Genomic DNA, 27604 nt, shown 5'->3' on the forward strand with positions numbered 1-27604 from the left:
CTGCGCCTCACCACTGCAGAACTTGCCACATAGTGGCGGCTGCGTTGTTTGCCGCGACTGCCCTTAGCGCTGCCGCCACCCCTCCGGGCTGCTGGGTCGTCAGCCGATGTTCTGGCTCGCCGTACCACTCTATAAATTTGCCCCCACAGTGCGCTGCACCTAGGACGTCATCCTGCGCCAGTATCGACCAAACAGGGCACTACTCCACACCGGCTCTCGAGCTCCTTCGCTCATCTCGCACAGCCAAGGGGCCCGGCTTCCGCCCTTCAATCCCCGGGCTGTCCCAGCCGCTCCTGCCGCCACGCACTTCCGCCAGCCTTTCCCTCTGCAGCCGGTCAGATTTCAATCGGCTCCTGCCTGCGTATGCCGCATCTGTTCCGCTCCAAAGTTGTAACGAGTGTCCTTCAGACACTGAGGTACGGGTCACTCGCTTTTCGGACGCAATAATGTAGGATAATTAATCCGGACCTCGGGAGCCTGTTACTGTTACCTTTATCCAAGGAAAGGGTCCAAGACCAGCATGGAAATAGCCCTAGAGCCTTTGATGTATCAGTCTGTAGCCTGATTGGGTTAATGCCAGACTGCTCCTGATTATAATATACCTTCTGAGGTTTTGACTCGTTTTCAACATTTCTTCAATTTCATCACTATTATGTAGACAGGAAGTAACTAAAAGAATTGGTCTCTCTTTGTGTTACTAGCATACTGCAGTAAAAATGTATTTGTGTTAATCTGATATTATTCCTTTTTTATTATTTAATATTTGCAGTAGGGTAAGAGGAAGGGATTACAGAAATCTGTAGTGCAGTTGCTTTAGCGATCTTGTCGTTCTTTGCATTTGTGCTTGGTATGTTTCTGTGCTGCTCTCAGGGGCAAGACTTGCACTTGAGTAAACCAGTAATGGGAATAAAGCATTACTTCTTGCAGCCTCTGGCCTGGGAGTGGTCATGTGACGATGTAGGGATTGCATCTCTACGGCTTCCTTCGACAACAATCATTGACATCCGTTTGGGGATTTCTGGTAGGAGGATGTTGTCTACGTCAACAACAGGTGCGAATATGAATCATTCGCAGCAAACGTGAGGAAAAGAAATGATCGCTAAAATATGTTTTCTTTCATGCTGAGTATTCTCTGATAGATGAACGTAATTTAATGTCATATTTTAGTTTTCCGGCAAGTAAAATGGCAATGTGCAGATTGTCTTTCTCACGAAAACACGAGAAAGGTAATTGACTAATTTGGTTTCCTACTGCAAGCAATGAGAAGGTGCTGCAAATACAACCAGCTGCTAATTATTTGGATTTGGCGGAGTGGGCGGTAAAAACGCGTGGTGCATCAGCCCACAGTGTTGGTTGTTTTAGACCAATATGGACCAATGCCAGCCCCTCTTGGATAGAAGATCACGGCACACACACACTTCATATGAATGCAGCAAATATGAAGCAGGAAGTCCATGCAGGCGCGATTTGAACAAACGAAGGCATGGGATAGTATTCCTCATGCTTTTTGTGTAAAGCTTTCTACACAAAACCAATGGTGTATGAATGCCAAGCCGACTCAGTACAAGTCAACAACCCAGAAAGTATGACATTCTTACATAAACATCAGTTGCCGCACCTTAAACTAGCAGCGGCTGCAAACATCCAGCAGGATAGTTTGCTCTTTTGAAATATCGAACATAAACTTGACATCCACCATATGTATTTTATCACCTGCTGCAGGCGTAAACGCGTTTGTTGATGCGGGTTTCCGACCTGTAACTGCCGTGTGAACCCTCCTAAGGTATTGCCATAATGGCATGCTACATGTGCTGGCAGACCTGCAAAACGCATGCTGTAATTCGTCGGCGAGCAGCTTGAACTCACAAGAGGCAGGCATGAATAGGCTTCGTTTTCGCTTCAAGTAGAACACAACAGTCACACAAAACGCTCCTATTCCAGACTTGTGGGGCATGTGGCCACACAAATACGACGCGGGCGGGCTGGGAGCAAGAAAGTCACCAATCTCTTAAATGCTGGCAGCTAAGCGACGAAAAGCGTTTACAAAAGCATCTGCGCTTTCAGTTACTGTTGCTCGCATCCTTTTATTTCGTTCATTCAACTGGCGCTATCGCAGTGACAAAGGCTGCTGGAAGATTCAGCAGTAACCAGTCCGGATGCTCCAATCTGTTCCATTCACTAAATACTGAGGTGATCTTCATTGACGTACCGGGCATCAGGCCTCAGTTTACCCAGGTGGTGTAAGTAAGCTAAATTCCATCCATGGCGAAGCCCCTGCCTGTCAGTGGCCATGCAGCCATACCCAGTGTGATAGGAGACCGTTCAAGGTACGACCAATTATCGGGGCAGTCGCCAGTGCCCTCCTTTTAGGCCCTACTTCCTATCAAATTAGAAGAGATGTGTTTGCTGAGAACTGCGTAACACTGTCATTGTAGAGTGAAGCGAGCGCGCCATGACGATGTGTTGGTATGCATCTGTTTTAGTTGTGTTATTTGTAATCGCCACAGCCCATGAAGGGCGCCGCGGTGATTAAAGAGAAAAGCCCAAGTAGTCCCAAAAACGAAAATGACAAAGCCCCACAGCGTAAAAGAACTGTAGTTGGTCGGTGCTGCTTCCGATAAAAACTGAAGTGATGCATCGGACCAGCAACCAATAGGGAGGCCGGAAAACCACAGTAATCGTAAATAAGCCAATTACAAGCAGGAGGCAAGCAGCAGGAGGGATTCCCAACGCTATATGGATTACTAGATGTCTCTAGCAGAGACAGCGCATGCGTGCTGCCTGCACGAGACCTAAAAGAAATCACAGAATCCACTCTGACACCTGAGGATATTCTAAGGTGAGGAGTTTGTAGAGCGTCCATCAGAAAGAGTGTTACCGAAGTTAAGTTACGTGTTTGTTATTTATAACCTATATGTACAGTAGGCTACACATAACAAGTAGCTATGCAATGTCTTATTCTATTTCCATTAAAGGGCTCTGATGACGACGAGACTTCAGGCAGAGTTTCGTATAAACGTCACCAGAACCCCACAAGATTGCACTACAGAAGCATATTACACATGCTACGTTATGTGTTTTGTATAGTACGTGTTTATTTTTGTGCAGTAATAGTGGTATTTCTCAAAGAAGGCACTGTTTATTGGAAAGGGTAAGTCGAATACCATACTATGCATTTTGATTGTAGTGGAAAATAAGTGTGTGGTTAAGAATATAATTTTTTAGGTGCTGTAAAAAAAAAATTGTGTGTAAATGTCAGATTTGTTTAAGCTGCTGCCAACAAAATATAGCTAACAGTGCACCTCCATTGCAATTGGCAGGTTCATGACATTTAGGTTAGATAATGAGCATAGCTGAAGCACTCTAGAACGTTTTGAGACTGTTAAGATCTAAATGATTTGTTCTGCCTTAAGACTAATTAGCTGGAGGGAAGGAAACAAGACAGTATCTCGGCCTCCTATTGTATGAAATGCTTATTTAACAAGAACTGTGTCATATCTGTCAAATAACGTCCTTTCTCAGGGACACATGGGTTATAACCTGCTGCCTTTTGTGTAATAAAAGCACCCATACAGGTAATATCTAGCCATCTACCTGTCTGCCGCCAAAACACAAATAATCTGTCGACAAAGGTAGAAAGGTAGCAGGTCTGGAGGAAGATTGATTGGAATGCGACAAGACTAGTTGTAAAGAACTCCGTAATAAGTTAACTTTAGCTATAATTGATTATGGACCTTGAAAAGCAAGCATTAGGGTAAAGACTGATGCACCAAAATGGTGATAGTTGTAACAAACATTGGCATGCAGAATTAAGCTAATGTCATATTCGGTAAATACCAGTGATTTAGTGCTAAGACAGTTGCATAGTAAATTAACGTTTGTATTGTAATAGTATTTAAATAGCGCTTACTACCCCTGACGAGGCGTTGAAGTGCTTTTTCGGCGAGTAGCACGCTTCCCTGGAACCCATAAAGGATCAGTGTTAAGTTAGTATAGTGAAATATGGGAAATCAACAGAGCTTTTGAATATTTCTATCATACATTATAGGGTGGGGATCGGACTAGTGACTAACAGTTTAAACGTATTGTGGAAAATAGATACATAGTAGTAGCGCATTATGATATGTTGCAGCTAGTAGGTGAACATTTGGTAAATGAGATAACTTTTGCAACAAAAAAGAGATCCTTACCTTGGGAAGCATGGCAAAAATAAAACAACACTGTTAGAAATGGGGTCTCTAGTTGGTAATGGTTTGCACCTTTGTCCAAGTAGGGACCCTTCTTCCTAGTCAGGGTAAGGAGGGATACACTTCTAAAATAACCCTTGCTCACCCCCTTGGTAGTTTGGCATGAGCAGACAGGCTTATCTCAGAGGCAGTGTGTAAAGCATTTGTGCACACATACGTTAATACAGTGAAAAGGCTACAAAAGAACACCACACCAGTTTTGAAAAATAAGTAATCTTTATTTACACCAAACAAGACTAAAATCACAAGAATCCAACATACAATAATCAAAATGTGATTCTTAGAAGGTAAAAACAGTTCTGTCCATAGGAAACTTTAGATGCGACACTTTCAACACAAAGTACCTTGGATGCATCACAATCATAAACAAAAACAGCCACAGGGAAGGTGGTGCGTCGGTTCCTTACGCCCAGGGAATGTGACGCATTGATTCATTACTTCAGAGGAGGTGATGCGTTGGTTCCTTACTGCCTCGCATGGGAGGTGATGCGTCGGTTACTTACTGCTACCCCAGCGTTCTTGTAGACTTGGCACCCCAGTGCAATGCATGGGGATCAGGGATGAGTCTGTTCGCGGCAAGGGCGCAGCGTTGGTCTCCAGCCGCGGTCCCACAAAGCTTTGGTTCTTGCAGCCACACAGCAGGGCCTGCTTCGGAATCTGTGCAGTGATCTTGGCCGTCAGAGCTCGGTGCACAGGATTCAGTGTACAGGGATTTCTCCAGCTGCGGGCAGGCGCTGCGTTGGTTTCTTCAGCGGCACAGCAGCGATGCGCGGAAACTGGTGCGGATGCGTCACGCTTCTCTTAGTTGTCTCTTTTCCAGCTCCCAGCAACAGGAACCGCCTCCAGAGACCCAACACAGCAATAGGTACTTCTTGGCAGGGCAAAACCCCTAGCAAGGAAGTTCAGGGAAGCTGATGGTGATGTCTTTGTGTCCCTGAAACTTCAGAACAGGAGGCAAGCTCTACTTCAAGCCCTTGGAGATCTTCTTCAAGCAGGATACACAGCACACGGCAAAGTCTTTATCCTCTCCCTGGCAGAAACAGCCACTGCAGGCCAACCCCAGACAGCACACAGCAAAGGGACATTACTTCTCCAGCTTTCCAAGCTCTTCTCCTTGGCAGAGGTTCCTCTTGAGTCCAGAAGTAATCGGAATTTCTGGGGTGTGGGCCCCAATATTTATACTGAGTTTCTCTTTGTTCTATTGTGGCATAGAGGCTCTGTGCTCAGTCAAAACCAGTTCTGTCCTCTCTGGCCCAGGCTCCCGGCAGGAGGTGGAGAATACATTGTCTAAGGCATACTATGCCTATTCATGTGCAGGAAAATCTCCTCCCACTACTCTAAATGCAGCCCAGGTTGAATCAAACCAGCCCTGACTCATCCAAGAAAAGCAGGACACAGCTCAAGCACCCCTCCATTGGTTGTCAGGGAGAATGCACATCCCCAGACCCTGTCACACCAAAGCCAGACAGTCAAACCACAAACCAGCAGAAGCACACAGGATGGCTAAGCAAGAAAATATGAACTTTACATGAACCGCCAAGGTTGGCCGGATACGCTGCGCACTGTGCTTATTGAGTCCTCTGGGACTCTGTGCCTAGGTTATTCAGTGTCAAACAATAAATCATTCGAATGCAATTGTTCAATCAAATAATCTTCCAGACTGATATGGATGAACTTATAAACATACTTTTATGAATTTTCTTGCATGTGAAGCAAAAAAAAATTAAATTTTCTTCATGACAATCAAGTATAACAAATACTGTTTGTAACCAAAAACAAGAGAAAGTCAGTCTTTTGTTATGACAGGTTGATCTGATAGGCTCCAAGAAAACTGTCCACTAGATGCATTCGACCCGGCCAATACTTGGCTAGAGAGAAGTCTCCATCAGCCCACCCACTTGGCGGAGCATCGTCATATGGAGGACTAAGAGAGAAAAGGTCAGGCACAACCTAAAGCCGCACTAAGGTCACTACTCGCCAGGAGAAAGTAAATTTGTTTTACACTATCAGGCGATGGATTTTTATCCCATGACATGCGGACAATACCCAATAAACTTTATTTTTTGTCCCCATAGCCATTTTTAACTTCACTTATATCTCACGAGCACTGCACTCCATCAGCTGTACCCTGCCTGCAACAACTGCTTTGGCTAAGAACAGAGAGAGTATTTGGCCGAGCACATACCTACGTCAGCCGCAGTGCAGCATTAGGTTGTGCCTGACCTTTTCTCTCTTAGTCCTCCATATGACGATGCTCCGCCAAGTGGGTGGGCTGATGGAAACTTCTCTCTAGCCAAGTATTGGGCGGGTCGAATGCATCTAGTGGACAGTTTTCTTGGAGCCTATCAGATCAACCTGTCATAACAAAAGACTGACTTTCTCTTGTTTTTGGTTACAAGTTCTGTGTCGGGGTTCTTGAGTAAAGTTGGTCTACAAAAACTACCCCATAGACCCTCCAACACACGTTTTTTTCGATCTAACAAATACTGTTCCCACCAGGTAATTGGCATAGTGGTCAAGACGTCCCTAGCTAAAACTCACCGATGAAAATGGCACTAACTCAACAAGTAGTGTGTGGCATAGAAAACCCGACCCCATGATACTCCGACTCCAGTAATAGCTATATGGAATCCCATATCCTCACAGGTATATGGATGTATGGTGAAGTTAAAGTCGACAGGAAAGTCGTGAATAGTTGCACACAAACATCCTAAGTGAGAAATCATACCGAAATGAAAATAAAAAGTGGACAGTGCTCAATGTTAGTTATCAACATCGAATTATCATTAGTAATCTTGACTGGTCGCATTTTGCTTTTTCAGATTGCCCCTGAGGAAGGGACACTTCCGTCCCGAAATGCATCGGGCATTGTAAAAAACAGTCATTCAATGAATGTTTACTAGTGAAAGGTGTATTACAAATGTAGTTGAATGCTCAGAATGTTGCAATGAACACAAATTGTTTCAACAGTATTTGTTATACTTGATTGTCATGAAGAAAATGTAATTATTTTTTGCTTTACATGCTAGAAAATTCATAAAAGTATGTTTATAAGTTCATCCATATCTGTCTGGAAGATTATTTGATTGAACAATTGCATTTGAATGATTTATTGTTTGACACTGAATAACCTAGGTACAGAGTCACAGAGGACTCAATAAGCACAGTGTGCAGCGTATCCTGCCAACCTTGGCGGTTCATGTAGAGTTCACATTTTAATGCACTTGAGAGGCAGCAAGTGCGACGCTGCAGCACCTATGGAAGATTGACTTTAAATCTGTTTTAAGTTTAAGCCAAGTTAGCATAGAGAGTGCGCTTCCAACCCCCTTTAAAATTTGTAAGCAAGAAAATACCCACTTTCTAAGAGTGGTATTTTCAAAAACACAATATAAAAATTATCTTTCCTAAAAGATGCATTTTTTATTCTGAGTTCAGACATACTAAACTCCATCTTCCTATATTGTCCCAATGACAAGTTACACTTATAAGATGTTATAATTAAACTCACATTCTATCCTATAGGACAGGTAGCCTTCAATAGTGAAACATGAAATGCTCTGTATTTCACTATCAGGACATGTCACACACATCAGTACATGTCCTGCCTTTCACATACACGGCACCCTGCTCACAGGGGTACCTTGGGCCTACCTTAGGGGTGACTTGCATGTAATAAAAGGGAAGGTTAGGGCCTGGCAAGTGGGTGTACTTGCCATGTCAACATGGCTGTTAAAACTGTGCGCAGACACTGCAGTGGCAGGTCTGAGACACCTTTGGCTGCTTGTGTGGGTGGCACAATTAGTGCAGCAGGCTCACTAGCAGCATTTGATTTATAGGCCCTGGGCACACACAGTGCACTGTACTAGGGACTTAGTAGTATTTTATTTATTTATTTATAAAGTTTTATTATCTAAGAAGCCAATTATGGAAACGCCAATCCATAAACAATTTACAAGGAGAGCATATGCACTTTAGCACTGATCAGCAGTGATAAAGTGCCCAGAGTCCTAAAACCAACTAAAACCGGTCAGAAACAGGAGGCCCAAAACACAAAAAGTCTGGGGAAAACCTGCTGAAAAAGCCAGGTCTAATACACACCATTAGCTCGCCGAATGAAATTGGAACCTCCCTGTGAAGCTTGATCACGTACTCCAAACTCTCACTCAAACTTAAGGCTAACAAGTGGCAACAACTGGTGTCTATCTCCAAGAGAATCCTATGCTCGATCTTCTCTTAGCTGGAACTATCCCACAGGTGTCTGGCCTCAAGAAATCTTCAACTGTAACACCTTGACTATGCCAATAGGCTCTATGTTAGTCTCCCAGACATAATCCAAGCAGACTACAAAGAATCTTGACTATCGAGGCAAGACAAGCTCCAAACCTGTGCCGATTTGACCACATGCACTAGCTTTACGTAGCTAGAACTCTTTAGGTTATCCATTGTTGGTTTTGTAGCATTTTACACAACCCTCTAATAACATTAACAATGTTGAAATAAGAAAACTTTTGAGGGAAAATATATTTTTCTCCAAACCGATATTGTTGAACTAGGAACTTATGAAATGTATTCAGATTTCAAATACAGACACTTCAGGTAAACGTCATGAACCATTAACAGTGGTTGGGGGAAATGTGCGTGTGTGTGTGAGTAACTGGATAGACTGCAGTACGAGTGATGTTGGGTCCACTGAAGTAAAAACAACAACACCTTTCATTTACGCACTATATAGAAATGAGTTTTCTGATATTATATATTAGACATTGTTCAGCCAACGTTGGGAGTCCAGGGAGTCTAAGATATAATAGTACTGTAAGCAGACACCTAACATGATGCCGTTAACCTTCTTAAGAGGAACTTGCATTATTGTTATAAATCTATCACGGTCAGATCACCTGGTATTGTTCAAGGCTTGGTAGTGCGATTTCTGTACCAGTCTCTGAACTGGGAAGAAAGAACGATGAATATATGGGCCTGTATGTAGGGTTTTACATACCAGGGAGGATCACTATTAAGTGTAAACATACAATGTTGAGAGAGCGCAAATCGAGAAAAAATTAGAAGTGCACCATATTTACAAGCACGTTGCATTAGTTTAGTAAAGATTACATAAGAGTGTCGAATTTATAGAAGTGAAAATACATAAGAGTGTTTAATTAAAATAGAATGCATATATCAGTGTGAAAAGCTAATATAGAAGTGTGTAGAGATGTTAGAATGATGTTGAAATCCCATGTTATGTGGCTGTTGTAGAGGAGAATGTAATACTGCTAAACGTAGAAATGTGTAGGCCACATCACATGGCAGTTCACAGAGAATGAAGGGTGCTATTACACTCTCACATGATATGGATTTTAATGTTGTTGTAATTCAAAGTATTATTGATTATAGAACTGAAATATATGTTTTATAGAAGTGTTTCATATAACCATTGTGTGTAATGAGTTAGAATACTGTTTAGACTTAGAAATTAAAGGTTTACAGAGTGCACAGGCCCGTTTCATGTAATTCTAATAGGCCTGAATAGATAAGTTAATTTCTTTTGATCTGCATGTGTTAGTTAGAGGAATGTCATGTTAAGCTTAAATTGCAGAGACTGCTCGATGGTTTACGACTTAGAAGATACGGTGGAGGCCGGAATTTGGGGCCCACTGTACAAGTGTCTGTTTGCAGGTGCGAGGAGGTTCCAATCAAGAGAGTGATGAATAGGGTTTTGTTCAGAGAGCCAGGCACAGGCCTGGAGGAGGCTTCAGGAATTTCCTGGGGGGTACCGTCCTGCCGGAGAAGAGCCTGAGAAGCAAGGTCAACGCTAACGATGGGCCCAGAGGAGTATCAGCATGGAAAATGCCAGAACTGACACCACGTGAGGGGCGTCTCTAAAGGGCGTTTCTATTGTAAATGGGATTTTTGTATTAGGGACAGCACCCCTGGGTGGAGTTAGGGCAGATGGTCTGAGGAACCTAAGAGAGCGGATGGGTAGCAGATAGGATAACTGCGAGACACCGATTTACAACGAAGACTAAGGGAAGTGAGTGATCTTCTTTGGAAGTCACCACGGCTGACACCTTTTTAGGTTAAGATTCTACTAAGTAGGGATGTCACTTAGTCTAGTGTAGGGACAGTCTAATCTGGATTTTCTTCCTTTCTGTAAATGACTCATAAGCTACAGCTTGTGTCTATTCTTGCAACTCTGATGATTTTTGAATTGGTTTTGGTGATATTCTTCTGCCGACTAAGAGCATTTAGAAAATGTATGTTTGTATTGATACCAGTATATCTTTTGAACCTTATTTTGAGATGTTTGTATCTCCAGTTAACTTTGGCTTTATAATAAACTTTTAAAACTTATTCGTAGTAAGTGGTTCTTTAGAGTGGTGTAAGTCCTTAATTGATTGACCTAGTAGTGGATTGCCTTTTACTCTGACAGGTATCAGCGGTTCAGTCGACCTGAGTTGGGATCTAGACCTATAGAAATAGATCAGAAATCCCGCCGTAACAGTTGGTAGCAGAGAGGATGGTTACCTTCTAGAGGAAGGTGATCTAGACTAGGTTAAGATTACCCCAAGGTCCCTAGAGATCGAGAGATGAGCAGCGGAAAAATCGCCTGCCGAAGAAGGTGCTGACGGTGCGAGAGAAAAGCAGCAGGGTCGGACGAGAGTGAGTATAACAAGGGTCATGCGTTGACAGATTGCGGTGTTTTGTGTTGTATCTGTATTGTAATGTCATGCGGAGTTGAATGCCTGTAGTGTGAGTGAGAGAGGGTTGTGAGCGCGTGCAACCTGGCTGGGGGAAAATCTTAAGTTCAGGGAAGAGCTTAAGTGGTTCGGGTGTATCGAACATCCAGAGTAGTTGTCGACCAGAGTAAAGGGGGTCATGAGGTACCATTGATCGCCCGCAGGACCGAGATAGGGGGAACGCAAGAGTGAGTGTGTGGGTAACGGACGCAGGTCGAAAGTTACCGTGTGTAAGTAACCTATCAGTTAAGGCGATTGTCTGGACGTACACGGAAAGACATTTCGTCAGTTAAGGTGACAATTACAGTTAGACTGTGGGCGTACAGTCAAGGAAAGTGATCGCTTGGTCGGAAGTAATCATTTTTCAGAGTATGAATGGGATGCATGCATGACCGGGAGACGAGCGGAGAAAGGAGGGGAACTGCTGCGAAGGGGGATGAGTGACGTCAGCGAGAGCCGCGCTGAGATAGGCCGGTTGGTGTGAAGCCGCGCTGTGATAGGCCGGTAGGAGTGACGTCAGCGAGAGCCGCGCTGTGATAGGCCAGTTGGTGTGAAGCCGCGCTGAGATAGGCCGGTAGGTGTGACGTCAGCGAAAGCCGCGCTGTGATAGGCCAGTTAGCGAGAACCGTGCTGGGATTGGTGGATTGTCATCAGGAAGTAAACGAACGCGGAGAAAATAGAAAATTTGTAGATTTTGAACATGAAGTGTTTTAAATGTTTGAGAGCGATCTTTAAGAGAAAAAGAAGAGAATCTTATTACGGGGAAGAGGCACCGCCAGAGGGTACACCAGCTCACTATATGGCAACGAATGTTGGGTTGCATACTATACTGTGGCTTGATACTTGGAGTAAGGTTACAGAGGGGAATGAGGAACTGACTTTTCCGAAATACGGAACGTTTAGACTAGAAGTGTTGCATCAGCTGAAAGCAGTTATGTCCTCATTGAGACCTTTGCCTAGACCAACACAGTTTGAGGCCCTTAATGCGTGGATTAGGGCGGCGCACGACAGGAATCAGAACAGACGCCAGGAAAGGGTAAGGCGATCAGTAAGGGCAGTGCAAGATGCCAAATGGGATGCGGAAGCCAAGAAATGGAGGGTACAGACGATTGAAGTGGATAAGTTGTACCCAGTGAGCGAGGTTCCAGGAGAAAAGAGACCCATAGAAGAGGATGACGAGAGCGAGTCGTAGGATGGCCTAATAAATAGGTTGTTGATAGATAGACCACCTCCGGACAATAGGGAGATAGAAGGTACTGAGCTCCCAAGGGAAGATAGGGTTAACATAGAAGAGAACAGGCCACTCCCTATAACGAATTGGGTACCTACCAAAGGTGAGGAGACACCTCAACATAGTCCTGTACAGAGAGTAGTCGGAAGGGTTGTGGTGCAGAAGATGCCAGCAACAGAGAGGGTTGAGTCTTATGGATTGCCAGATGCTCTTCAAGTACCCGTTACCATAGGTCCTATAGTGTCGGTTTATCACCCAGAGAAAGGGAGAGAGGAAGAGCAGGTACGGCTAGACAGAGAAAGAGTTGAGATGGAAAGAAGGAATAACACGACAAATGCCTGGAGGCCTTCGCCAGGACCGATAACGTGGAGCACCCCATTGGATTCAGCAGTGGATCCCGTAGCAGAACAGGGGGGTCAGAGAGGACCGATGGACCTGAGGGGACCACGGCCGAAATCCTATAAAGAGTTGAGGGCTGACTTGAAGGAATGGGATAGGTCCACAGAAGCACCGAGCAACAGGTCAAGAACAGAAGCTGGATGGGGAAGTCGAGGCTACGGGACATTATCTCACTGCGGGGCTAGCGAAAGCAGTCAAGAGTGGGACGGTAAAAGTCAGGAGAATAGAGGAGTTACACGTCATATTGACGGTGGAAATGGGCAGGAGCAAAAAGGTAGAAGTGCGGAGTGTGGAGAGACGTCTCGTCTCATTCAAATTGAGGGAGACCAAAGGACACAAGAGTACAGGGATAGGTTTAAGTGCACTCTCCACGCACCTGATGATAATGTACAGTACTGGAATCGTGGGAACATGGGGAACCGCGAAGGATCTTGCCATGTGTCGAGTGATCGGAGATCACAGACAAATTGCGAAGGCATGGGGAATAATGGAATGTCTTACCATGCACCGAGAGAAACCAGGCAGAATGGGAAATGTGGGACTATGGGAAATAGAGAAGTGTTTCACTATACACCCAGAGAGGATGGAACTGCATGGGACCTGGAGCGATGGGAGCATGGGAGGACTCCCCATAACACGCCTGAGCCCAGACGTAGGACTCAGAGCTGTGATGGGAGAGATGTAAATGGACTTTCTAGAGATAGCATACTGAAAGCTGTGATAAAAGCCAAAAGACTCGATGTGACCAGCTTAAAATCTGACCTGGACGAGATAATTGATGGTGTGTTGCCTTTAGAAAGGATTGACATGTACGAACAAGATGAGCTGCTGTTTATAGCAAAGGATGTTACTCGGAAGGCAAGAGCAACTCATGAGAAACTGTCTGAACTGGCAGACAAGTATATGGTAGATTTTTCCAGAACAAAGGCATTGCAGGGTAACCATAGGTTGCATTATTCAGATCAGGACTTAGATGAGAGGAGGACAACTGGATTAAAAACACACATAAGGGAACTGATCACAGGAATAAGAGCATGGAGAGATCTGGACAAATGGGAAGAGAGGTGGTCCAAAAAGGGAACTGTTAGGCGGAGCGCAAATGTGATGTCTCCGGAGGGAAGGCTACTGCAGATGGAGGCATTCCCTTTGCGAGAAATAGCGAATGGGAGTTATGTACACGTGCCCTGGAGTAGGGGAGATTTGGCTGCATTCACCAACTCATTTCCGAAGTTAAGGGAAAATCCCGTAGAGTGGTACAAGCAGGTAGAGAGGTTTGTCAAGATTTCAAAAGTATTGTGGATTGATTTGAACACCTTATTTGACATTGTGGTCCCAGGAGACTTGTGGATAGCATGCAAGGTTAGTGTCGAATGGCCAACTGCAGAACCAGAAAGGGATGCTCGTACTAATGGACCGTCAGAAACAGTAATGTTAAAATATGATAGGGTGATGACATGGCTGAAGGAGAAGGTGCCACCACAAGATATAGATTGGGTAAAAATAGACCGAACAAGACAGGAACCCAAGGAGACAGTTCATGAGTTTTATGAGCGATTGCTGAAAACGTTCAAACAATACAGTGGATTAGATGTAATGGATCCCAAGGATATAGGACAGTTTGTATCGAAGTTCGTTTTGGGGTTGAGACCTGATATTTGTTTGATGATTCAGCAACATTTAATTTGTTGGCAAAACAAACCATTGGATGAAATTTTGAGATATGCAAGGTATTGCAGTGATGAAATAGATTCTAAAGCAACGAAATTAAAAGAGAAACTGATGATGGTGCAGATGCAATCGACTGGAAAGGGTGGACAGCAGCAACAGGGAACAGGGACGATGGGAAGGAAATCAAATAGTCAGAATAAGGACAACGAGGAAAACCCAAGACCTAGAATAGACATTGCTACATTGAAAAAACGACAAAGTGTCACCAGTGTCACCAGGTGGGACATTGGAAACGCGAGTGTCCCTATAACCCTGAAAACGGAGAGCTAGAAGTGGAGGAGGAGGAAGTTCGAGAAGTTCCAGTTCAAGGGGTGACAGTGCCAAAGAGTAAGGTGGCCAAAGGGGGGACTTCGGCTCCACGAGCTCAGTTCCCGCAGCCACCCAAGCTTCTGACAGGGGGAAAGATCTATAGACAAATGCCTCTTTTTATAGACGAAGAAGAGTGTTACTACGTTGATCCATTGACGGGACGACGTGTAAGTAGAGAGGAGGACTGTACCCTCGGGGCAGTTCTAGAGGTGGATCAAAGAGGACCGTTTGTTGAGGCTGAAGTGGCAGGGTGTCCTATAACATTCTTAGTAGATACCGGAGCTACTCGATCAACTTTGAGATCGGCAGTGGTTCCAGATCTACCAATGTCGGGGGAAACAATTCAAGTGGTAGGAGTCGCAAATAGGAGAATGACTAACCCTTTGACGGAACCAGTGCTAGTGAGAATAGGAAACCACAACTATGAACATCAGTTTGTAGTATGTGATTCTAGTCCTGTGTGTCTGTTAGGAAGAGACTTATTGTGCAAACTGAACTGCACAATATACTACACACCTCAGGGAGTAGAGGTACAGACTACAGACGAGGATGCTACCTTTAAAGTTGCAAATTCGAGAGTATGCGTAGAACTGTATCCTACCCTGAGTGTGGAGGACCTTCCTCGGGACTTACGAGATACAGTGTCATCAGAGGTATGGGATTTTACTGGAGAAGAGATAGGATTGATCAAAGGAGTAGAACCAGTGAAGATCATGGTAAAACCAAATGTTGAATATCCAAGAACGCCTCAATACAAATTGACCCCGGAGACGATTGCAGGAATAAAACCCGTAATCGACTCTATGATTCAACAGGGAATACTGAAGGAAATCGTGGGTAGTCCATGCAACTCCCCGATTATGGGTTTGCAGAAACCTAGTGGGAAATTTAGAATAGTGCAAGATCTTCGAAAGATTAATAACATAGTTGTTTCATGTTGTCCAGTGGTACCGAATCCATCAGTGATATTGTTTCAGATACCATTCCAAGCTGAGTGGTTCACCGTGATAGATCTTTGTCAGGCTTTCTTTTCAATTCCATTAGATGAGGAAAGCCAGTATCTTTTCGCTTTTAAGCTGGAAAATCGTGTCCTAACATGGTGTCGTATCCCACAAGGGTATACAGAAAGCCCATCAATTTTCAACCAGCTATTGAAGAAAAATCTTGAAAGTCTAGTACTGCCACAGAACTCGGTTCTGGTCCAGTACATAGACGACCTACTTGTTGCGTCAGGAACGGAAGAAGCTTGTAAGATAGATACCATCGCCTTGCTGAACCATTTAGCTGAAAATGGGCATAAGGTATCTCCGAGCAAATTGCAGTACTGTCTGACAGAAGTACAGTACTTGGGTCACCGGATAGAAAAAGGAAAGGGCAAGGTGTCACCGGATAGGATAGAGGCGATGATGAAGATGACCGCACCTACGACACAGAGAGAAGTCAGGATGTTCCTAGGAATGGTTGGTTATTGCCGACAGTGGATAGCTAACTTTTCCCTGAAAGCAAAACCCTTACAAAAACTGACGCACAAGGAGGTGAGTGATCCGGTACCATGGGACAAGGATTGTTTGATGTCGTTCCTACAGCTGAGAGAGGACTTGTGCCGTGCTCCAGCTTTGGGGATGCCTGATTACGAAAAACCATTTTCACTTTACTGCTGCGAAAGAGAGGGTTGTGCTTTGTCAGTTTTAGTACAAACTCATGGAAATGCCCGTAGACCAGTTGCATACTTTTCGGCTACTTTAGATCCGGTAGCCGCAGCGTTGCCCGGATGTCTCAAATCCGTTGCTGCAACAGGTGTCAGCATTGAACGGTGTGAAAATATCGTAATGGGACACCAATTAGTGGTGTATGTACCTCATTCTGTAGAACTGTTAATGACCAGGACCAAGACACAGCACTTAACCTATAATAGGCTCACGCGCTACGAGCAAGTTATTCTTGCTGCGGAGAACGTGACCATTAAGAGGTGCTCTGTTTTGAATCCTGCTACATTGATGCCACTTCCTAATGATATAGAAGGCGAAGAATGTGAAGATCACGATTGCCTTGATGTGACTGAACTATGCACCAAGCCAAGACCAGATATTGTGGATGAGCCGTTGACTGACCCTGATGAAATTTTCTTTGTTGATGGCTCATGTTTAAGAGACGATACTGGTCGGTTGAGAGCAGCTTATGCTGTTTGCACCATTACTGGAGTTGTGGAAGCCGCTTGCCTGGAAGGAGTACACTCTGCTCAGGTAGCCGAAATCATTGCATTGACACGTGCCTGTTTAGCAGGTAGAAAAATTAGAGTCACCATTTATACCGATAGCCAATATGGTTTCGGTGTAGTTCATGATTTTGGGCAATTGTGGTCTCAGAGAGGTTACATGACCTCCTCTGGTTCGCCTATTCGAAATGGGGAATTTGTGCGACTGTTGTTAGAAGCATTACAAGGTCCAGCAGCAATTGCGATCGTTAAATGTGTAGCCCACACCAAAAATACAGATTTTGTGTCGCAAGGTAATCGATATGCAGACGAAGTTGCTCGCTACTGCGCGGAGCAAGGATATTCTTTCACGGAAGTGGAAGTAGGTGGGACTCAGGAAAAGACAGAGTTAAACATGATGCTAGAAACAGTTGATACTTGGGATGATTTAAAAGACATGCAAGAGAAAGCACCAGATTCTGAGAAAAAGGCATGGGAAACAGCAGGCTGTGTGAAAAGTGAAATGGATTTGTGGGTTTCAGCAGATGGAAGGGCAGTATTACCTGATGAACTAGTGAGTCCAATGGCACGACAGATACATGGTCCAGTACACTTAGGAAGAGATGCCATGCTGAGGTTATTTAGGCAGACTTGGTATAATCCTAGGTTTAGGATTGCAGCTGAAGCAGTGTGTCAAAGATGTGTCACATGCCAGCAATTGAACGTAGGGAAAAGAACACCAGTTACAATGAGTCACATTGGGAGGTCTGGGGGGCCTTTCAACAGAATGCAATTAGACTTTATTGAGATGCCAAAAAGCAACTGCCTCAGGTATGTTCTGGTGGTTGTATGCATATTTTCCAGATGGGTCGAAGCATACCCTACACGCAGGTGCGATACACTCACAGTAGCAAAGTTATTGCTTAGGGAGTTGATCCCGCGCTTTGGGGTGCCGACCTCCCTGGAATCAGACAGAGGAACTAATTTCAACAGCGAAGTTGTGAAGATGCTTTGCTCTGCATTAAACATTGATCAGAAGTTGCACTGTAGCTATCGACCAGAGGCTTCAGGTATCGTGGAGCAGATAAATGGAACTCTAAAGTCCCGAATAGCCAAAGTATGTTCATCGACGTCCTTAAGCTGGCCTGATGCTCTGCCCTTGGTACTCATGAGTATGCGTAGCACACCAGACAGGAGGACAAGTCTCTCTCCACATGAGGTTTTAATGGGGAGGGCCATGAGACTTCCGTCTGTTCCAACTACAGCTTTGTTGAATATTACAGATGACCTGATCTTGGATTATTGCAAGGGACTTTCTGATGTCATTCATTCTGTGTCTCTTCAGGTGCAGGCTGCTGAAGTTCCATCTTCAAGAGACCTATGTCACGACTTGTGCCCTGGTGACTGGGTCCTGGTGAAAAAACACGTCCGGAAGAACTGCCTAGACGTGCGTTGGAAGGGGCCCTACCAAATAATCCTGACAACGAATACTGCTGTAAAGTGTGGAGGGCTGCCAAACTGGATTCATGCTTCCCATACTCGAAGAGTTCCAGCACCCTTAGAAGAAACAGCTCCTCTCACAGATGAAAATCCAGCTGTGGACGGCGAACGACTAGAGGGGATCAGTCAAGCTGTGGGGATGTCGGAAGAAGTTGGGAGTGCTACAGATCCAGAAGAAGAAAGACAGGACGACAGTGAAACTGAAGTTGCCACCGAAGGAGAAAGTTGCTGTGAATACGGCTCAGACACAGATCAAGACAAGAGTGATCAAGAACCGAGTGGGAGGACAAGAAATAGGAGAACAAGGCGTGGAGAAGCTAGTTGGCCTGAAAGAAAGAAGAGGCCGAGCTTGAAGCCAACTCCAGAGAGAACTCTTGCTCCTATATCTGAAGACTCAGATCTGGACGAAGGTGCACAAAGACGGGAACAGGAAGGTCCGAGAAGATCGAGGAGAGTGCGAGTGCCCTGCAGAAGATACGCTACTCCTGAGTGGACCTACCTAGCTGCAGATGTCCAGTGCACGGAGATCCGGGAGGGTGAGGGAAGTGACATTGACCAGTACTGACCCAATCATAACATTGGAAGTAGTGTTGTTGATACCCGGAGTGGAGGTCGAAGGGTTGCTGACACTCACTATTCCTAATCCTCCTTATCTGAGCAGGATAAGAGAACTGGTTTTAAACAGACTAGAATTTCCGACTTTTTGTTCAATGAGGCCAACACCCGAGGAGATCATTCTTCGTTTGGAAATATTAGAATACGTGATTAGAGCCGCTGGAACACGTATCATTCCAGATTGTTAAAGACTTTGTAAATAAACAGATTGAAAGATGACCTAGCGCCAAGTGGAAGAAGAAGAAATTTAGGGACTCCCCATTTAGTGGACGGAGAAGGGCTAGGGTTGTCTGTTGCTATAGAATTCAAAGACTGATCTTGCGGAAGGGATTATCAGCTTCCAGGTGTGGTTCGGAAAGACTGAATAAGCAAAAGAAAGGAGACTTTGTATTGTGAAAAAAAAAAATCAGAACTACACTGTCTTGAGGTCATGGAGGCCGGCAACCCAAACCGCAGGACAAAATGCATAGTAGGCACACTTTTAGTGGGAGTAATTTTTCTTATAGTTTTAGTAGTTACTATATCATATGTAGTGGGACATGAAAATGAAGAAAAGGCTACAAAGGAAGCAAAAATTGTATCGATACAGAAACCTACTACTGCTGGTCAAAGGGGGGACAATACAGAGAAAGATAAAGCTTTACTAGCAGCAGAGACTCGTAGGTTGCATATGGATGAATCACAGGGAAATTTCAAATCAAATGCATATGCTAAATTGCTTTATGAATATATTGATGCTATGGAGGCAAAGGATTGCTATGTGTGTATGCAATTGCCAGCCTCTGTAGACGAAGGTATTAGATATCATCATCTTCCATTGACTTATGGAATCACATGTAGTTTGTTGCTCAGTATATTTTATGAACGTGATGGTTTTGAGTATTATTTTTCAAATTTTGATGCTGTTTTACCAGAAGTTCCAAACTACAAGCACATGAACAAGTGGGATTATTATAAGAGTGAAGATAGACTAAAGAAATTTTTCATTCCTTGGAAAACGTTAGATACTTCACATGCCCGAAGAAATAATTTGACCTGTAAAGTGTCGGAAATTGAGAAAAGGTTTATAGGGCAGGTGGATGATCGGTACAGGAGACAGAAGATCTTAAAAGCTTCAGGCCAATGGAAAACCGATTGGACAGAGGAAGAAAGGTCACACCAAAGAAAGGGTAGTAATGGTCCAATAGCTTTAGATCGAGAGAAAAAAGGGAAACTGTGTATATATAGGGGTAAAACCTATGATGAGAATGCGTTTGTGGGAGAAGTAAATTGTGAACATGCTTTCCAATTAGAATATTATACCAAGGATTTCTTGAAGGGAATGCAGGTGATCCCGAATGTATATTTTGTTTGTGGAAAAAATGCATACGTGAAACTACCGGATAATTGGTATGGATCATGTTACTTAGCAATTGTTTTCCCCAAAATATACCATGCTAAGGATTTAGAAATTATAGAGGGAGGAACTCAAGCTAGAGGAAGAAGGGATGTAAGCGATGAGGAGGTAGTTGGAGACGTATTTGGTGCTATGTTTCCTCTTTTAGGGATAGTACTGAATGATGTCAAGATCAGAAGATTGGCAACAGTTGTGGATAGGTTGTCCGCCAGTACTGCTAGATCATTAATGCTGGTGGAGGGAGAGATGCAATCGATAAGGGCAATGGTTCTTCAGAACCGACTTGCTCTAGACGTTCTGTTAGCCAAAGAGGGAGGAGTCTGTAAGGCTTTGAAGGTTCAGGAATGTTGTACTTACATTCCAGACAATTCAAAACCTCTAGAAAAGTATATACGGAACATCACTGAAATTCATCATGAGATTGAGGATTTGACACAGGTAAATGTGTGGGAAAAAGTAGGTCATGGAATGGGTAAAGTTGGAGGTTGGTTTGCCAACCTAGGAAAGGGTTTCATTTGGTACATACTGAAACCTATCATCATAATAGTGATTTGTATAATCACTTTGTGGGAAATGGTGTGGCTGTACCAATGGTATAGATCAAATAGGTTGCAGAGATCCATGAGAGAGCAGGAGAGGAGATTAGCTGCGATGCAGGATAATCAGTACAGGAGTCTGAGGGCTCTAGAGATGATGAAACGAGAGAGTACTGCAACGAGTTCAGTTTGATTCAATTCATACCTCAGGGATGGTGTTGTGATGGTGATGACTACTAAAAGTCATCAAAGGGGGGAACTGAGAGAGCGCAAATCGAGAAAAAATTAGAAGAGCTCCATATTTACAAGCACGTTGCATTAGTTTAGTAAAGATTACATAAGAGTGTCGAATTTATAGAAGTGAAAATACATAAGAGTGTTTAATTAAAATAGAATGCATATATCAGTGTGAAAAGCTAATATAGAAGTGTGTAGAGATGTTAGAATGATGTTGAAATCCCATGTTATGTGGCTGTTGTAGAGGAGAATGTAATACTGCTAAACGTAGAAATGTGTAGGCCACATGGCAGTTCACAGAGAATGAAGGGTGCTATTACACTCTCACATTATATGGATTTTAATGTTGTTGTAATTCAAAGTATTATTGATTATAGAACTGAAATATATGTTTTATAGAAGTGTTTCATATAACCATTGTGTGTAATGAGTTAGAATACTGTTTAGACTAAGAAATTAAAGGTTTACAGAGTGCACAGGCCCGTTTCATGTAATTCTAATAGGCCTGAATAGATAAGTTCATTTCTTTTGATCTGCATGTGTTAGTTAGAGGAATGTCATGTTAAGCTTAAATTGCAGAGACTGCTCGATGGTTTACGACTTAGAAGATACGGTGGAGGCCGGAATTTGGGGCCCACTGTACAAGTGTCTGTTTGCAGGTGCGAGGAGGTTCCAATCAAGAGAGTGATGAATAGGGTTTTGTTCAGAGAGCCAGGCACAGGCCTGGAGGAGGCTTCAGGAATTTCCTGGGGGATACCGTCCTGCCGGAGAAGAGCCTGAGAAGCAAGGTCAACGCTAACGATGGGCCCAGAGGAGTATCAGCATGGAAAATGCCAGAACTGACACCACGTGAGGGGCGTCTCTAAAGGGCGTTTCTATTGTAAATGTGATTTTTGTATTAGGGACAGCACCCCTGGGTGGAGTTAGGGCAGATGGTCTGAGGAACCTAAGAGAGCGGATGGGTAGGCAGATAGGATAACTGCGAGACACCGATTTACAACGAAGACTAAGGGAAGTGAGTGATCTTCTTTGGAAGTCACCACGGCTGACACCTTTTTAGGTTAAGATTCTACTAAGTAGGGATGTCACTTAGTCTAGTGTAGGGACAGTCTAATCCGGATTTTCTTCCTTTCTGTAAATGACTCATAAGCTACAGCTTGTGTCTATTCTTGCAACTCTGATGATTTTTGAATTGGTTTTGGTGATATTCTTCTGCCGACTAAGAGCATTTAGAAAATGTATGTTTGTATTGATACCAGTATATCTTTTGAACCTTATTTTGAGATGTTTGTATCTCCAGTTAACTTTGGCTTTATAATAAACTTTTAAAACTTATTCGTAGTAAGTGGTTCTTTAGAGTGGTGTAAGTCCTTAATTGATTGACCTAGTAGTGGATTGCCTTTTACTCTGACAGGTATCAACGGTTCAGTTGACCTGAGTTGGGATCTAGACCTATAGAAATAGATCAGAAATCCCGCCGTAACAATGTCAACCCCGTGTTTCATTAACAACACAATACATTGTATGACAACGCTAGAAAGAAATGTAAAATAATAGAACAATATTCTTAACTGGGTTGTACCTATTTTATCCCAAGTGTCTGCATCCCTGTGTGTCAAGATGCGAAATTGAATTGGACAAGCACTCATCATATTCTCCCGAGCACCGAATTTGATTGCTTTTCTTCAGTTTTAAAATGCTTACCTTATTTAACATTTTTTTTTAATTGTAGTTTTGTCAGCCTGGGGGATGGCAGTTATCTCGAGAGAGGAAGCAGCCCACATTCTTTTTGGTGGTCCTTACGGATATCGACTTAGATCGACACTACTGCGCCTGTCTGACGTTCTACGAGGCTGAGATCAACCTGCAGGTAAATTCCGGCGACGACGCAGTCCTTGACGAAAGATGAAGGGAATAGGCCAGGACAGCTGGTAACTTCCTAAATAGTGCAAGGTTCAAAATATTAAGGGGCGATCATGGCATCATTAAGTTGTGGCGTCCGGTCGGTAGCTTCCCATTGGCTGGCTTCCTTCATATTATGCAAAGTTTGGTTAAGAAACAGCCAGGGAATTGCCATCGCCTAAAGTATGGGGAAAGCAATATTCTCCATGCATCTTTTTTATTGAGATATTTTTGTCACACTAACATCCGTACAGATACAATGCACATAGAAAGGTTGTATTCTGCAGCGTTCACCGTTCTGTTTGTGAATCTTTTTTAATAAATTAGTATTGGCACTAACACACATATTTTATTAGATTATTGCCGTAGATGACACATGTAACAGGTCTGTTTATTAGAAAATACATGTAGGGGTTCCAGATCAAATAGTTTTGGCGTTACATACTTTCTAAAGGGAGGGAGGGATGTTAAATTTACTTTCTAGGTTTGACTTTTTTCATCTTGCGGTATCAAATTTGAACTTAAATTTGTTGATGTCCCTACAATCATTTTCATCACCCCTACCCTTGGCATATACTATTTGACTCATTTTGTGACTAGGACTTTTATTTTTACTTTTTTCAGTTTCTTGCATCCTTGGCTTTATCCAGGTCTTTTAGGGGGGCTGTGTGGTCTGGAAAAGGGGCGCAGCCTACGTTGTGTAGCTAGTAATCCTTTCAATCATTTCCAAGGTTGCGACCTATATAAATCGAGGGGAGCTCCTCTGTTTTAGCGGAGGAGCGTCGCCCATTGAAATGCCCCAGAGACGAAAAATAAAATAGTAATGAAGCGAAGTCATTACCGTTTCATTTTTCAGAACAGATGTGTATTTTATGTGGATAGCTGAGTGGATTAGTAAAACCAGCCTTTAACAATGCTTTAAAACAAATTAAATGTATGTAAGAGAGGCTATGACGAGCAATGGGGCACTTTTGTCTGGTGGTAGTGATGCGAATCCAAGGAAAAGGCTATAGGGGGGAAGAGGAGAGCACCAAAAAAGATTGTCGCACCGGGCACCACCAATGTTAAAGCTGGCCCTGATGAGTAAGTTTAGGCATCCAGTGCCCTCGGGAGCATGACAGAGGCTGCTTCCTCCAATCAGGGCACTGCTCTCATGAGCATGAGAGCAGTGCCAGGATTGGCTTGGGAGCCAGCCTTGAGGAGAGAAGATGACGTAGAACTTTGCCTCATTGCAGGAATGCAGGAGGGTATGTGTTTTATTTTATGTTTCTTTTTTTATATCCCCACCCCCTAGGGACATGCCAGTTACCACTGATATAAATAAAGGAATGTCTTACAAAAACCCTGTGCTCCCAAAGCACCACCTGGCCAGTATTTTGGTGCTACTCCATGAGCATTCATGAAAGATATATCACATAATGACAGACATGTACCTAAAACAAGGCAAATCTTTTGGCTTTGACAGTGCTTGTTACCAATTCCAAATAAATGAGTAACAGCAATGATTTTGTTGTGAATAATTTAAATTGAAAAAAGTTTCAGTTTGAAATTAGGGAATTAAACATTGGAAAGTCTGTAGAAGGGGCGGTAGTCTTCAGTGTCCCATGCACTCCCATTCTTCCAGTCACATCACTTTCATCTGTAATATCGCTGTTTGACACCTATGTCCCTTTTTTCCCCACATTTTCTGAAGTCTTCAATTTAGAATCTCACACCTGTCTCTTTCCTCACCAGCACCCTCTTTTCACTCCGGCATGTACTATCTTGTGTCTTTTCTTCACTTCACCGCCCCTACACACACAATACACTTGCCTGTGAGCACTGCATTTTCCATTACTTTTGCACTATCAATATTTCAGCAGAAGTGTACCTCCTTCACACACTTTCGCATGCAATCACAATTGACACACAAGACCATTGTTCTGTGTAATCTGCAGAGAGTCCACGGATTGTTGTGGGTGCAAAACTTAACCCCAAATTTAGACACCCCAAAATGTACCTAATTCCTTCCTCCCACAGTTTACTGGATCAGAGACAGTGTTAACCTCAGTTTCATGAGGCAATGTGTCCCTGCGTTAAGTTCCTAGATTTCAATATGGCAACCCCACGTATGAAGACTGTTTGCGAAGTACATATTAGTATACATACAAGTTATTACATCCAATGACAACTCACAAGTACCACAGATTTTCCTGGGCAACTTCAATCTCCATTGGAATAACTCAGGCGATCATGGTGTAAGTTGTCTTAAATGTTTTCTGGCAAATCAGGATCTGTCCCAACTATGTGACAGTCCAACCCACAACAAGGGAGAGACACTAGACTTCATCATAGCAAAAATTAACACGGTATCTTTAGAATCCATCACCCCATGTGACTTTACAGACCATATAGCATTCTCTTCTCCATCAATATCGTGGTAACTCCTAAAAGGGGTCAACCCACAAAAACAAAACAACGGAAAATGAATATACAAAATATCAACCCCATCGACCTGGTAAACCGGTGCAACTCCGCCCTGATCCCTTCGACAGACATGGCTGACGTCCATGACCTTACAGTCTTTTACTATTCCACAATGCTTGAAATTTTTGACTCTGCAGCGCCCATCCAAGAAAAAAATGTTCCTCCAAACCATGATTCAATGAGAACCTAAATTCGGATCGGCGAAAACTAAGATCAGCGGAGCGACCATGGAAATCAGCACCCTCCATTGAGCACTTATATCAACTCAGAGTGCTGATGAATTCATACAATAGGAAGATCTTACAGGCTAAAGCAGACTTTTTCAAATCCCATTTGAACCAAGCTGTCAACCATCCCAAAATCTATTCGAAATTGTCAAACAACAAGCGCACAACAAGCCAAACTCCCTGTGACCAAGCGACTCGGTTACACCTAACTGCGATGACCTGGCCAACTTCTTCCTAGAAAAAACAAAATCCATTTAACTCAACATCCAATCTAAGAAGGCCCTCCCTCAAACTATGGCCCTTGATGATAAATCTCACTCTCAGATCAAGGTCCATTTTATTACTCCAACGGAAATCCCAAAAAACAATGCCTCTTGGCACACCTTCTCGCCCATCCCGGACCAAGAAATCTATAACAGTCTTCTAACGATTAACCTCTCAAATCACTTCTCGGACCCCTTACCTCCTTCTTTATTCAAAATTATAAAAACCTCTGTTCTTCCTCTATTGTCTAAGTTCGTAAAAGCCTCCCTGAGACAAGGGTCCATACCGGACTGTCTCAAAATAGGGCAGGTCACACCTATACTAAAGAAGTCTGACTCCCTCCCCACTGATCTCAACAACTACCGCCCTATATCCAACATACTGGCTTCCAACATGATCACAGCACTGCATCTGCACTCGCCCACATAATGGAGAACATCCTAAAAATGCTTGACCACAATGAATCATGTCTATTGATACTTCTTGACTTATCCTCCGCTTTTGATACAGTTACGCATGACAACCTACTGTCCTTACTGGAACGAAGGATGGGCCTAACTGGCTAAGTGTTCAATGGTTCACCTCCTTCCTAATTAACAGAGTACAAAGAATTAGGACGAAGAATTCACTCTCTCAACTCTCCATGGTCACCATAGGGGTTCCGTTATCCAACATAGGGATTCTACCATGTATTATGTGAATATATATGCACCCATGTGTGTGCTGCTATTTTTATTTTTATTTGAAGTGGTTAGTCATACGTGAAAAATGGTGCAAAAGGATCAGAGCTCCTTCTCTCAATTTGTGGGAAGGGCAAAGTTTTAAAAAATTGTAAAATACCCCTCACACACTGAAACCTGATTCAGTGTCATGCTTCATCATTGAGGTCTTCCCGCCCCTCTACGGGATGGGGCGTGCTACGACTTACGTAGACGCAGGAGCACTTTATTCAGTGATTGGTGAGTATGTATAGTGCGTGGGATCGTGAAAAGAAAATGTGAGATGGTTAAAAAGTCTCTGGCTAGTGGACCGAAAATACTTTGTCTTCCCTGGCTGAGAATAGTAAAAGTGGGGAGGTGTGGGTGGTGTATGTGGTGTACTATAATGAGTCACCTCCTACAGGGTCCCTGTAGAAGGTGACTCATTATAGTACACCACCTACACCTCCCCACTTTTACTATTCTCAGCCAGGGAAGACAATAAAGTATTTCCATTCCTCTAGCCAGAGAATTTTCAACCACCTCACATATTCGTTTCACGATCCCACGCACTATACATACTCGCCAATCACTGAATAAAGTGCTCCTGTGTCTACGTAAGTCGTAGCAAGCCCCGTCCCATAGAGGGGCGGGAAGACCCCAATGATGAAGCATGACTCTGAATCAGGTTTGGGTGTGTGAGGGGTATTTTACAATTTTTTGAAACATTGCCCTTCCCACAAATTATTTTTAAGTCAGAGGAACCACTCCTCTGCTGTGCAGGAAAAGATGTTGCCATTTCCATTGAAGTGCCAGGCACGGGATCACCTTTTCCTCTCCAGCCGTCCTGTACTGCAGAAATCAGGGCTTCACCAATCTCAAACCCAGGGATGGAGTTTTTGGATCCGCAGTACCGGAGCA

At 43.6% G+C, this 27604-nt stretch overlaps 1 protein-coding gene across 5 annotated transcripts in view; it reads left to right on the top strand.

Moving 5' to 3' along the window:
• The window catches only part of SBF2 (SET binding factor 2), a 2295537-nt gene that overhangs the window by 586542 nt on the left and 1681391 nt on the right, over positions 1 to 27604 (top strand). For all 5 annotated transcript variants that reach the window (XM_078680952.1, XM_078680953.1, XM_078680956.1 and 2 more), the window contains one exon: positions 22859 to 22996. In XM_078680952.1, coding sequence (XP_078537078.1) covers positions 22859 to 22996 — 138 coding nt within the window. The remainder of the gene's footprint in view (positions 1 to 22858; positions 22997 to 27604) is intronic.

The sequence above is a fragment of the Lissotriton helveticus genome, chromosome 3_1, assembly GCF_964261635.1.
Source record: "Lissotriton helveticus chromosome 3_1, aLisHel1.1, whole genome shotgun sequence".
Classification (NCBI taxonomy): domain Eukaryota; kingdom Metazoa; phylum Chordata; class Amphibia; order Caudata; family Salamandridae; genus Lissotriton; species Lissotriton helveticus.